The 13,939-nt window shown below is 36.0% G+C and overlaps 1 protein-coding gene across 1 annotated transcript; it reads right to left on the reverse strand.

The window, feature by feature from the left end:
• Positions 1-1,226: 1,226 nt before the first annotated feature.
• On the reverse strand, positions 1,227-13,422 carry LOC145899678 (ras GTPase-activating protein 1-like). The gene is made up of 22 exons (XM_082988571.1): positions 13,188-13,422; positions 12,383-12,531; positions 11,766-11,918; positions 11,473-11,572; positions 11,233-11,345; positions 10,855-10,955; positions 10,656-10,757; positions 10,276-10,426; positions 9,899-10,110; positions 9,032-9,203; positions 7,945-8,029; positions 7,164-7,241; positions 6,573-6,730; positions 6,146-6,277; positions 5,431-5,563; positions 5,248-5,355; positions 4,679-4,873; positions 4,157-4,365; positions 3,829-3,952; positions 3,607-3,732; positions 3,164-3,283; positions 1,227-2,711 (listed from the first exon to the last, which is right to left on the reverse strand). Exons 1-22 carry the CDS (start codon positions 13,242-13,244, stop codon positions 2,625-2,627), a joined length of 2,865 nt encoding a protein of 954 aa, XP_082844697.1. The 5' UTR covers positions 13,245-13,422; the 3' UTR covers positions 1,227-2,624.
• Positions 13,423-13,939: the final 517 nt, after the last annotated feature.

The raw sequence follows: 13,939 nt of genomic DNA on the forward strand, positions 1-13,939 counted from the left end.
TCACTAAAGACAAATATAAAATGGTTTAAGCGTACAGGCCAACATCCCACATATAAATATTGTACAGCGCTTTTATAGCTTGAATTTTTACTCTTACTTAGAAAAAAACTTACTTAGAAAAGTCACTTTTGCAATAAATTGTTTCAAGTTTAATTGTTTAGGTACGCATGCACTACCAGAAGTCAATACACGTTTACTTGTATATGGGATTTTATAACTCAACGTAACTTACTATGCATATGTTCAAAAGTAAGCACACAAAGTCAAAAGTACACAACTTTTCGATGTTAGTCAGTGGATCGAATTACTCTCAAACTATCTTATTGTTGTGATTTACAAGAAATCCTCTGCTACCCTCGCAAACGAAATTCCACAGAACTGAAATCTCCACAATGTTTTGTTTTGATGTCAGTTTAAGCGGGAAATTTTTTTATGTCGGGGTGCGGAGATTAGCGACAAGTTAAGAACGTTTACGCCACAAATCAAATAATCATGTGGCTGGTTGTAGTAAGACATTGAGCCAGATGAAGATGGAAACGGCGGTCATAATGACTGTATATTGTTAGTGTTGAATTCCTACTGCAGTTTGTACTACGTCTGAGGTGCACCTGGGCCAATCAGTCTAGAGAGGGGAGATTAATAGCAAACAAATGGGGCCAACGAACTGCATTGCTTGCTTTGAAACAAATGGACTTGATCTATAATTTCATGTGCAATTTTTTTTCTCTCCAGTGCCCGGAGGTCTGTAACCTTCTGCACGCGAAGCGCCTGTTTACAAATTATGTCAAAATGTCATCACTTGGTACCAACCAATATCTTTTTTAGTCACCGCTGCGTCGCGAACGCCTTACTTGAAATTTTTTATTGTTAAAAACATTTAGACCCCGACTTACAGTTTCAACGTGATTCGACGCAACCCAAAACTCATGGCAAAAAGTTGGAATATGAATTCGTCACTTGGGGTGCCACTTAATAATCACCTCATCCCCGACGATAAATCATAAAACTTGCAAACTATTTTTAATATTATTAACATAACACGAGTACGCTGTTCAACACGAGCTAAATCCAGGGGACTTTTTTGTATCTTTCAGGGGCTGCCCCTCTTTATTTCCAGACCAAAAGCAAAGAAATACCCACGGATTGATATTAACTGGAAAATGATTCCCAACATCGAACTTCACAGAAACCTTCAGTTTGAACGGATAAACTTCAGGTGGTTTAGAATCCTGCACTGTCACCTTGTATTTGGAGACTTTACTGCAAGGAGGGAACAAAGGCAGGAGAAATGACATCATAATCAATCTGAGGTGACGTCACAAATGCAAACAAGTGTCACGCAGAGAAATATAAGGAGCGCACTGGACGGATCAAGGTTTTTACTGAAAGATGCTAAATAAGATTACAGAAGCCACAATACGTCACGGAACACTTTATACAACTGTAAAGTACGTCACGGGCACAATCATCGTACTACTCCGGCCATTATGACAAAACAATGAAATTCGAACAAGAGCACGTGATAGGGTGACGGCATAATAGGTAGAAAACACGCATGCGTGCACAGTATGGTTTAATATGCTGCGGTATATAACGTGGATGAGCGCGGTGAAAAAGTACGTGCAACGAAAGTAGATGGGCTGAAGAATTGGCTCCACCTAATGGAGGAGTGTGTACAGCTCGAGCGGAAGAATCACGTGACACAGATTCGGGGCACTTTGTGTGATAAGCATTGAAGCGTGGCGATAATTCGGAAAAGTTAGTTTGGAAACAGTAGATTTGGTCACCGAGAAAATGCAACACAGAATTTGTGGGCAAGAAACCATGTAGCGAAGTTAAACCTGTATTTTACTGAGGAATGGAAGAGACACATTTTTGGTCTATGATCACAATGTTCTGGAATTGTCAACGCGAAAATTCACGTTTACAGAATGGCAACAATGGTGTGTCTGTTGGTGATCACGATTACAGCCATGCAATTATGACGTAATAAAGCGGTCGATGGCGAGCAATCAGTTATTTATTTGTAATACATTCGTTGGTTGCTCAAGAATCTCTTTATCGCCTGCGGCAAAGTTTTTTGTGGACGGAGCGAAAATTCGAAAGAAAATTCGGAAAGCGTTTTTGAGTAAAAATCACGCACGCTTGTATTATATTCGTCAAAGTTATACTTGACACACGATTGTCAATAAATATGAACTTAAAAATAGAAAACGTTAATGTGTAACTTTCATGTGCTTGAGATTTGAAGAATGACGGTTTAGGCATTTCAGAATCGCTTAATTTTTATTATGAATACAATTTACTTCACACCTCACATTTCTGGAAGGTTATTGTGACGTCACAACCCACGTTTGTGTGAAGTGGAATTACTCGACACGCATTTAATGTCAATTGAAAACGAACTAAAATTGGCAAGAACCTCACAACATAATACAGGTCGTTATACAAGAAGCGGAACGGAACGAGACTGCGGACAAACCTGACTACAGAACGTACAACACTGCGAGTTACAACATTCCGATGAAAGGAGGCTGTGAAGGGCTGAATACTCGCTACTCGTCATTGCAACTCGACATTTTGTGCTCAGCGACTCCGGTACAGGGGAAGTACCGGAGGGTGGATCACCTCTCCTGTCGCAACTTTTGTTGGTAGCTGGCTTGAAGCTTGCTTAAGTGCTCGATGACCCCGAGTAACCTTTTCAAGGAGGCCTGTAAGTGGGGTTAAGAAAGGTCAGTTTGTGGTACCTGAGGTTTAAGTTGTGTCGTGTAGTTGCTTAAATGTAATTTAATACGAATGCTTGACAGCAATTCTAGACATAAGTTCGGCGGAAAGTATGTGAAACGATACACGTGGTAAGATATTCACATGGCAGGTTTGATTCGTAAACTACAAGGAAGGCTCACATGCCCTGCAGTTAATCCACGCATGGGGTTGTTTCTGTAAAATGGCCATAACAGTGTTGCTCCGTCCGAACGTATTTTACCTTAAAATCAATCACAATATATCCTGGGAAGAAGATATTTTGAATTGAAAATATTTTGTCAAGTTAATTGCACCAGTTTTCAGCACAGTTGAAACCTCTAAACCGTCCTTACAACCAGTTTGTATTGCGGGAACTTGGTTTTATTAAAAACGGAATAAAGATGTTCAGAATTCTCACCTCCTTGTTTGAAAGCGTCTGAAGTTCAGGTAAATGTTCCTTGCAGATTTGGAACAATGACGCGAGGTCACGTGACGTGTCCACCCTGGTTCCGAATCGGTCAACCGGCAATCCGTGGATCTGCGAGTAAGGTGGAAAATATTCTATTTAATTTGCATAAACTTAAAATAATTGTGGTTTTACTCAAACAGTTTTTGGGTGTTTGTCGGTAACAACTTTCGCATTTGTGCAACGTATATATCGAAGGAAAATATAATATAAGTTACCATCGTGAACATAAGAAACACATCCCAGTTTTGCATTTGCACTTTTTACCATGCATTTATTTTTGTGTGGCCATTATAGAATTTTACACCTCACACATTCAGGTAAAGATCAACTTTATTGTCAATTTTCGCTGCAAACAAACGTTTTCCGGTTTCCTTGATTTGATCGAAACCAACCTTAATGTCTCTGTTCCCGAGTTCTTCAATGAAGTCAACTATCTTTTTCTTATTTTCGATGATGAATGGATTCACACATTCCATGTAAAACTCTTTGGCACCAAACTCAACAAGATTCGCCAAGTTCTGAAGAAACAACAACCCTGATATTAACAATGAAAACGTGGGGAAAAAAAATTTGAACTCCAACAACAACATTTTTGAAGTTCTACTTCAACTCACCTGAATAGATTTAGCGACGAGCAACAAACTCCTGGCGGCCGTGGGTGACGGGGTTTCCGAGACCATGTTGAACATCTTCGGGTTGATGATGGCAGGACAAATTAAACGTAAGAACATGAAGCCACTGGAAAGTTAATTAGCTTTGTTAAAATTATGTTAAATTTTATTTTCTTTCTTTCTTAGAATTAATATTGGGGTTCGGGGTTTTTAAACTTGTATAATTTTCAGCTAGGAGAATAATGTCCAATTGTCTTTGTGGCAGTTTTTACCTCTGACATTTTCGAAATAAAATATTACTACATGTAGTTACTACTGTGCGTGACGTCACCTGACAACTCGAACTTTGACCGAAGGATCGTTTGGCCATCTTTGTGTCACGCAGTGCTGAAGGTGTCCGAATAAAATCCGAAGTTCTTTGGGAAATATTGACTGACTAACCAGGATCGCAGCCAGAACTCCCCGCAAATAAACGACCAAAGTTTCCTTGTGAGTTTCCAGGTTTTTTTCTTCTCCAGCTTCCAGCTTTGCAGGGTTCAGCTGTCAACACAAAATCGTTTGTTTATTCTTGTTAGATAATTAGTACATTTGTAAGGGAGAAGAAGAGTTCAAATATTTACAGGTTAAGTGGAAATAATCGAAGAAAGTTGAACACGGATCTGTCACTACTGTTTGCCACTGATTAGTTGTTTATAATGAGTTGTTTTGATCGAAATAAACCCAACACAAGTTGTCCCATACTACCCAGGACATTCGTGATAAAATTATTCCTGCCTAACCACATCGCCACCCAGTGACTAGTACGGGCCCTCTCCGTGTCCGTTGATTAAACCACAATAGAACAATGACTCACCTCACAAGATTGTTGGCTTTCCACTATTTGTTTCACAACTTCCTTCAGAGCGAGTGAAATAAAACTGGAGCATCTCGATCTCATGTATTGCTCCATCAGAGTTGATGCCAGTGTTGTCGCTCTGAACAAAGTCCCTGGCTCAGAATCTTTGGTGTTAATCTCACGCTCATTCAGGATCCTCATCAGTTCAAGCTCCTGTAGGAGAATTGTTTGTAATTGAAACTATGAATATTAGGGGTTATTACAAGAAAAAGAATGGTAACTGAAGTTGGGATAAAAAAAAATTAAAAAAGTTAATTAAAGAAATACATTTCAGTTGGGTTTTGGATTAAAATGTTATGACAGTTTGTAGTCGAAACCATCCAGGCAAATTAAGAGGAGAGGTTTACGGTCATTAGAAAAGGAGCATCGACAATTTGCATGGAATGAACTAAATATATTGCACATGCAGCATAACATTGACATTATTGGTACATAGTCAACAATTTTCACAAATTTCATGGAAGAAAATACACTATTCATTCATTTATTCTACAACATCATGATGTACTTGACAACAACACAATTACCTTCTTTTGTTGTTGAAAAGTCTTCAGCAAATCAGCTGCAAGTTTGGTTCTGTCCTGGCCACAGACTTGCGACAGAGCTACAATCACCTTCATGTCTGACGTTACAAGCTATAAAAAATTACACGTTAAAACCATAACAATGTGTATTGGCACCACAAGGATATATTGCATGATATCACCAACCTCTTTCAACAGCACATATTCATCTGCTGGCATGATAAGCTCATTACAATATCTTGCTCTAACTCGAACTGATCCGCAAGATGTGGAAGGTTGATTTGAAATACTTCCCGTTGATAATGGAATCAGATTATACCTTGATGGAAATAACATGACAGATACTGTTTTAAGAAACCTCAACACAATTTAAATAAAGTCAATGCTGGGAATAACATAACATACAGGATTACCTGCACAATATGAGGTGCATTTAGAATACTTAAAATATTACATGTTGGAAAAATTATTTTTGTAATGTTAGAGGTGACAAGAAAATGTAAACAGGCTGCACAAAAAATTTTGTAATTTAAATGTTGTAAATTTATTTCGTTATTTCGGTTTTCACAGATATGTTTTATATTTGTAACATAATATGTTTTATGTGAAGGTGACAATACCAAAATTTTCATTTTGCTTAAATTTGGAGAAAAGAGGTTTCTTTTCTTGTTCCTGTCGACGTGCACTTACTGTGAGCACAGGATTTTATCACCACAATCTTGTTAAAACACAAATGTGAAAGTAGAACACCAAACACTATCAATTAAGTACCTTCTTGTAAAATATACGGCTATGTTGCAAACACAATTAACGAGTTGGCTTTCCAATAAAATGAACCAGTTTAACAATATATAATGACTTTGAAACATTCAAACATTATAAAAAGTTGAATGCAACTCACCAAGTATCAACAATCTTCCCAGAATTAAGTTTGCTGAAATGTACGACTGTTTCTCCGAGACTTGTGTGTTTTGCTCTTTTCGCTGCATTGTGGATCCCGACAGTAAACGAATCCACATCAGGGGGGATGTCGCTGGAGTGTAAATGTTTCAAATTTAACAGTTGGGAAGGCGTAATGTTAATATCAACAATCAGTTTGTGAAACCCTAAAGCATTATTCCAGAGTTGTGAATCAAGGCAAAGAATATTTTTCTGCATTGGCTCATCAAAATCATTGTCAAAAATTTTTTGACATGTTACAAAATTAAAACTTTAAAATGTTCTTATGTTTAAAATGGTGTAAATAATTTTATCGACTAAAATAATTTAAAACCATGCTTAAAAAAGTCAAAACTATGCAGATATTTGCTTTCTGTTTTCCAACTTACTCAAACAAAAATTCCTCGGACCAGACTGGCTTTAATCCCTCCTTAACTTTTGTCCTACCCACATGTACAGCATTGAGTGAAAGTGTGCAGTAAGGTCGACATGTGGTCCTGCTCACTAGTTTGTGGGCGGCTTCTATTGTCACTTGAAGGCTTCTCACCTTTAACAACAGCACAAGTTATTTAAACTTTCTACCTGTTTTACTGATATTGTGCTGCTTTCACTGACAGGCATACTACAACTTAAACAGGAATGCTCTGCTGTCATAAATTAACGTACATGAATGATGTCTTGCTGTATGGCAGACGAAACATTAGACAAGCACATTATTTTATGCCAGAAGAGCAGTCCCTTTGAAGTTTTACTGATGTTCTTATGATATCGGTGCTTGCAAAATATTACCACTACATTGTAATGTTAACAAATATAAAACCAACAGTTTGCGCCATGTTAACCGTGCACATATAAAAAAATTTCCAGCAAAACAGGCCTGCGGTTTTTAAATCCATCCATCACCTTCGTTTGGTGGCACAAATGCAATTAAATTGTATCAAAACACAAGGAGGCAGGGATCAATATTTATTGGATCTTACCTGTCTTGCGCTGTTGCTTTTCGGTATTGGTTGACGATTAGGTTTTGCACAATGTGCCCGAAGCAATCGCATCCATTCCTAAAAATACAAATATTTACAACACAATACACAAACTTGGTTTCAGGTTTCCCAGTTAGATGACCAAATCCTTGTAAAATCTTAAAAATTAGGCAATTAGTGCTAGCGTTCTCAGAAAAAAATATTACAATTTCAAGCAGGAGACAACTTAGATAACTGTAATATATTTTCAAGGGGGAAAAATCACAATAATGTTATGATGCCAGTTTATTGCTGTTAAGTAGGTGGTTAAGCAAAGCAGCCAAACCAGTCCATCAATAAAACAAACAGAAAGTGAAAGATATTGAATGTCCACATGAATGATTGAGTTTCAAAATGTGTGCAGGGGTTTCATGGTTACTAAACTACTTCCTCATATCCTGATCAATATGAAGTGTAACACATACAATGTCAAGAAACATACACCAAGCAAAATGTGCAATGCTTCTCCATCACTACATCAAGTTAAATTGCATGATTCCATTGCACAACAAAAACCAATACTTAAATAAAGAAATATAAAATGTGTAGCAAAACACCAATAACAGTTACAAAAATATAGTTGATAATTTTCCTATTGCATATGATTGCTACACATGATATAAGTTCACATTCACATATAATGTAAGCTTAAAAAAGTGTACATTTTCCTTCAAGGTCACTCATAAGAGTTTCCAGTGTTTAACTAATAACGCAGTAACGTGCAACATGCAGTTAGACATACTTGGGCAAGATCTGATGACTCAGCGCTGAAATAGGAAGCAGTTACTTCGTTTAGCGCTCGTACGACGAGTTGGAAACAGTGGGGCCTGTAAACAACTTCATGTAAACATGTTGATGATTGAATCAACAAGCAACAGATCAAGTTAATTCATAAATCACCATGAAGTTGTAACATGGCTGGTAAATAATAACTTCTTGCTTTTGAGTTACTGGCAGTTTGTTTTGACTTAAATATTGAACAAAACCTTTTTTTTGCTTAAAAGGATGTAATTTCAAGCACAATATTTTCTACATACACTTGATTGGATAAATTTAAGCAGGTTAAATGCGAGGATTGTTAACTTGCAAAGTTTTTCAATCAAAATTGCAAATTAGTGACATTTTGTATATTTGAAAGGGCTCAAAAACTTCAACATTACTGAACTATTCAGTTTGTAATAAATTTTCAACAACATTTCATTTGTTCCAAGAATCCAAGCATTTCAGAAGTGATGAAATGATAGATGGGAAACCCTGGCCCCTTATCCCTCTGTTCTGGCTCTGACAAACTTACTTGGTAAAAAACTATTGTGAAAAAATAATCCACATTTAATGCTTTAGTAGTGCTTATGTGCACCTGCATATTGTTTTAAGAGTTTTGATGAATTTGGCATTAAAATGTATATATAGTGATGCTTTTTTGTGTTGTGCACATTGCAGGGTAAAAAAAACCTTGTTAACTTGGGTTTTGCAACTGTAACTTTGTGTAATACAGGTTGACGACCTCTGGGCTGGAACATGTTAAACATAAACAACAAACGTAAACACGCATCCTACACATCCCATGTACCAAGCTGTGATCAACATGTTTATAATTTTACTTCTTCTCATATTTCAGTTGGTAATTTGTGGAAAATATAAAATTTAAACAGTGTTGAATGTGAAAGAAATTTAAATAAAATTTAAAGTGACAAAGATCCCCACTTAAAGATGACCAACTTTGATGCCCGCCAGTGATTGCATGTCTCACATACAAGTCAAATCTGCATAAGTTTGTTTCCACTTCCCGGTACATTTATAGCTCACAACGTACAGAACACACTGCATACCTTCCAAAATAACTGTCATCCACAGGATACACTGCACCATAATGTAAATCAATGAGACCTTTCGGTTTCGTTTTCTTTGCGTGTTCAAAGTAATAAAGATGTTGCTTCTCCCCGTGAAAAGCAAAAAACAACTGTTTCCATTTCTTGGTTTCATGGCCTTTTTTACCCATTCCTGTTCAAAAATAATGTTTGAAATTTATGTAATGTAATCATACCTTACTGCTGAAGCTGCCAGGCATAATATTTGGTCAATTTGGCAAAAGAAACTATTTATTTGATTTATGTTTCAGTTGTCATACAACCTTTAGCACGACAAAGTGCGTGAGTGCAAAGATCTAATCATATATTCCTTTAAACCCAGCACTTTATTGTCGTAGATGCATGACATACTTGAACAAGTCTATAATCCAAACACACTGCCACAATAATGTGGGGAAGGTCTTTACTCAGAAAGTTTAAATTTTACATGATTTCATGGCATGGTTGGCTTACATCAGCAAAATCTTTCTATTATAGCTTGTGTCAGTGCTATTGTTGGCCTTAAGAGGTTTCTAACAGGAAGTTATGCCATCCAAAGTACAGCTTACACCAATTCACATTTTTGTGAATCAATGAAAGGAAGGTGGAAAGGTGCTGACAATGTATGTGATTGGCCTAACTTTACGAATAAAAGTGTTTAATTATTAAAGTTGCCAAAAAAGATTTTTTGAACAACTGCTAAATTGTATTTTAAATATAATGGTAATTTTTTTGTCGAAAGACTGCACTTGTCATTTCTAAAGTGGTTTTATAAAGTGAAGCCACAAAAACAGTAAACCATGCAAACTTACCACAATTATTGTGCATTATTATTATCTGACAACATACCTTTTATGAAAAGGAGCCCTTTCTTCAAAATCCCAGGTTCATTTATGATTGCACGTGAACCAAACTGGTCCGAAGCCTGAGCTCTGTTGAGTGTCTCATAAATATCGACTTCACATTGACGACTTATATCCATAGATTTTGGCACAGCACAAGTTAGGGTCTGTCCTTCTACTATTTGTTCATGTTTGTAGTGATCTACTATGTCATCAATACTAAAAAACATAAATTATTATCATTAACAGGTAATGAATTATATATGCTTTTTAATTATGGGCACAGTGTTTTCTAATCAATTCAAATCAACAATCAGAAAGTTTTAAAGATTTGGACAAAACCAAAATCAGAATCAAGTACTTTGCTCCTGACAAATAGCTCACCTCTCATAGGATCTCCCACCCATATCAAATTTGTTGTAGTTTTTTCTGTGTATTTTGAATCTTTGTATGTTGATTCCACTGAAAAAGTAAAGTACATAATCTCCAGGGGTGGAATCGCTCTCCCGAATAAGAAAACTTCCAGGTCGATTTACTGCAAGGAAAATATGATACCACAATCCATACACACAATTTTCTTCAGGTAAAATTGTAACATTTTAAGTTTATTATATTTGTTGCTTGTTGTTTAGCATTACAAACAGACAAATGTTTAGCAATGAATGTACCAGGTGGCATGTCTATATTAGAACAAATGGGGCCTGACAACATTTAATCTGTTAAAACAAAAACATTCATTTCTAAGTTGCATGGAAAAGGTTTACCTGCAGAGAGAAGACTGTATGCCTGGTCTTTACTTATGTGGGCATGAAACCATTCTTTACCCTCATGTGGATCAACATTGTGACTCACTTCACGTACAAGACCTGCAGTCAGAAGTCAACACCCAATATTCTTATGTGCAAGACACAAAGCACAAACAAACTTTGTTCAAGATTGCAATGTTCTGTCGTAAACGCATACCTTTAAATACGCAACCACTTTCATTGGTTCTTAGTGATGTAACCCACATCCAATCCCCCTCCATGTCATTGTGGACAATAAATATATCATCCTTTTCAAATCTAAATAATTAAAGGTTTTTCAAAACTTTTAACAAGGAAGAAGGCAACTGTCACATCAGTGTTTCCCAACCAGGCAGCAATTACATGAGTACAGACGATTGATTTTATGTTTTTGTGATTTTCATACATATGTTTTACAAATATTTGATATATTTTTCAACAAAAGCCTTTTATATAATTTTTGAACAGAGGCAAATGTTTCATACCTTTGTTAGTTTTTTTTACATTGGGTTTGGGAATAAATCCTAGGTAAAAGTTTTATGAAATTCCTACTTACGACAATTCATCATTATCTGCATCCGGCACTTTCTGGTACGGTAAAATTGCTTGAACCCTTCTTCTGTCATCAACAGGTTCAGGTGGAGGAACTGGATGCACTAGACCCTCATTCTGATCACAATTTTTCACAAACATAATTAATGACTTTATCGATGTTGCTAATTAATATTGTTTACACAACAACAAATCACAAAAGTTATTTGCTGGCAGCAGAAAATGTAAATAGCAGACATCTTACTTCCAACAAGTAAGATCTGTGTGTGTAATATGCAACCAGCTGCACCAAGGAATCAAATTGTCTTCCACCAATGTAAAAGTCTCCACAAACAGATATAATCCTAAATATGCGGGATTTTAAAAAATCAGCATACTGTTGTGGGCACTGCGTTTTTTAATTAAATTAACATTTTTATACTACTTGGATGTGAAAATGTTGAAACTGCATTGCACATTTAAAGTAAAGCAATTGGAAATGATGAAAATGTGTAAAACAAATTTAAATTTTATTGGTTGCTGATGTTTGAGGTTTACCGGAAGTGAGTTGGTCCACAGTTTTCACTGTAGAAAGACAGAACATAAGATCCGGACTTCCTTTCACTTTCTCTGACGAGGTAACACTGAAGTAATCCAGTTTCAGTCAACCTTTCTTCAGCTATTCGACGATCGAGACGTCCGTGATACCAGCTGTGTGTTTGTATACACAATAAATCATGTTTAACCCATATTACAACAGATCTTGACTATTTGCTGCATATTAGTTTGTGTTGTTAATGCAGCAAAAACTGTCAATAAATTTGAAAAAAAAGAGTAAATAGCATACAGATAGTTTAAACAAAAGCCATATTTGTTCATTTATGTCCTTGCATGCAGCTTGTACACATGGACAAAACTGTTTTAATATAAACATAATTTGTGTTTCCGAAACACTGTTTCGTGACTTCATAGAAAACAATAAAATGACATTTGATCTTTGATCTTTGGTCATTTCTTAAAGTTTAGGCTTTTTCAACATTTTTTTCAAGTTTTTAAAATTCTAATCAAATTCCCAATGAGGAACAGAAAAGTTACATATCAAAGGCAGGAAACAGAGGGAGGATGCACAGAGGCTATTATTGCATCATAATTGCTAGTCATTACAGACTAATTACCACTGCTGAGGAGGTGTATCCAAGTAATCGCCGTCCATGGAAAACTCGTGATCTCGTTCCATCATGGCAACCAGTTCATCTTCATGAACTTCCTCATGAGCATATGCATGATCATATGACACTTCATCAAAATGTGAACCATGCCATTGCTGAAAATTAATAAATTAATACAAACTATTTTTTCTGTTATATCATGGGCCAAAGCAAGAGTGTTCTTTTTTACATGACAGTTTTGTCCACAGGAAAGTGAATAACAACAGGCATATGATATAAACATAATGACAGGAAGCAGGAAAATAGTCATTCCTTACAATATTGTTCCCAGAATTGTTACAAACCAGTAGTTTAGAGGAAATCATGCCAACCCTTAGTGACGGAAAGGTTGGCACTTAGTTTCTCTTTACTAATTTAAATTGTCAAAGAAATATTCTTGCAATCTACTTCCAAATTGTAAAGTTTGCATTCAGCACAACCTACTTGTTTTTCTGTAAATGACTAAATATTTTGCATAAAAACAATCATTTGTCAAAAGTAATTTTCTCTGTCCATATTGCCAGTAAACTTTTTAAATGCAACATTTTGTATATATCTGGTCCAATATTGTCAACCACCAAATAAGCAAGGGTGGCCCAAGTATTTTTTTATGAAAATATGTTCACTTGCTGAGAACAAACTAGTTAAGTAGGCCCGCATTTCAGATTACCACTTCAGCAAGTTCAAGTTTAAAGCATTAAAAATTAAGTTTGTCTTTTGTACCATAAGGCACTTATTTTCATGTCCATTAAATTTGTTTTAAATAACTTACTTGAGGATATGCCCCTGGCATTCCATCAGATCCTGTCACTTCATCATAAGGATTCATTTTTTATACTTTACAACATTTTTGAAGCCCGATTAAATCATATTCTGCAACAACATACCAGTACCCTATACTTTTACACACAATACAATGCACCCAAAACGACGAAAAAACACATAACATGCAAATAAAACACCCCTACCACAGTCCACAAATAATGAAAGATATAAAATGTTTAACTTGCAATTCTATTGTAACAGGCCTTGGCTTTGAAACAGCAAATTTAACCTGAAATGGGTGAACAGTTTAGAGCTTACGAAAGCCTCAATTACAAATAATTAAACGGGCTGATGATAAAACGTGTCACACTCACCTACTACACACCAGAAAACAATAATACAGACAACTTCTGAATGAAATGAATTCTCTCGAATGCGAAGAATAAGGAAAAAGGGGGCTACTGTGCGCAACTGCACGACGGAAACACAGACATCTTACCTCAGTGTAATTTGCTGTGAATTCGTATACCGTAGTTAATATTTACACATAGCTTTTGCTTGAAGAGACCGCATAAATTGATTTAGCGAATCACCAATAAAGGATATATTATCAGAATTCAGAAAACTTGAAGATATGTTTCTTAACCAATTAGCGCCATCTAGTAGATAAAACAAAACATTTATGCGTACGTTAGGTGGCACGCGCACATAGGAAAATAATTTGGTTTAGCTGCATTTGTCAATAACTATTTGCAAAAC

This window comes from Ascidia mentula, chromosome 4, assembly GCF_947561715.1.
Source record: "Ascidia mentula chromosome 4, kaAscMent1.1, whole genome shotgun sequence".
Taxonomy (NCBI): Eukaryota; Metazoa; Chordata; class Ascidiacea; order Phlebobranchia; family Ascidiidae; genus Ascidia; species Ascidia mentula.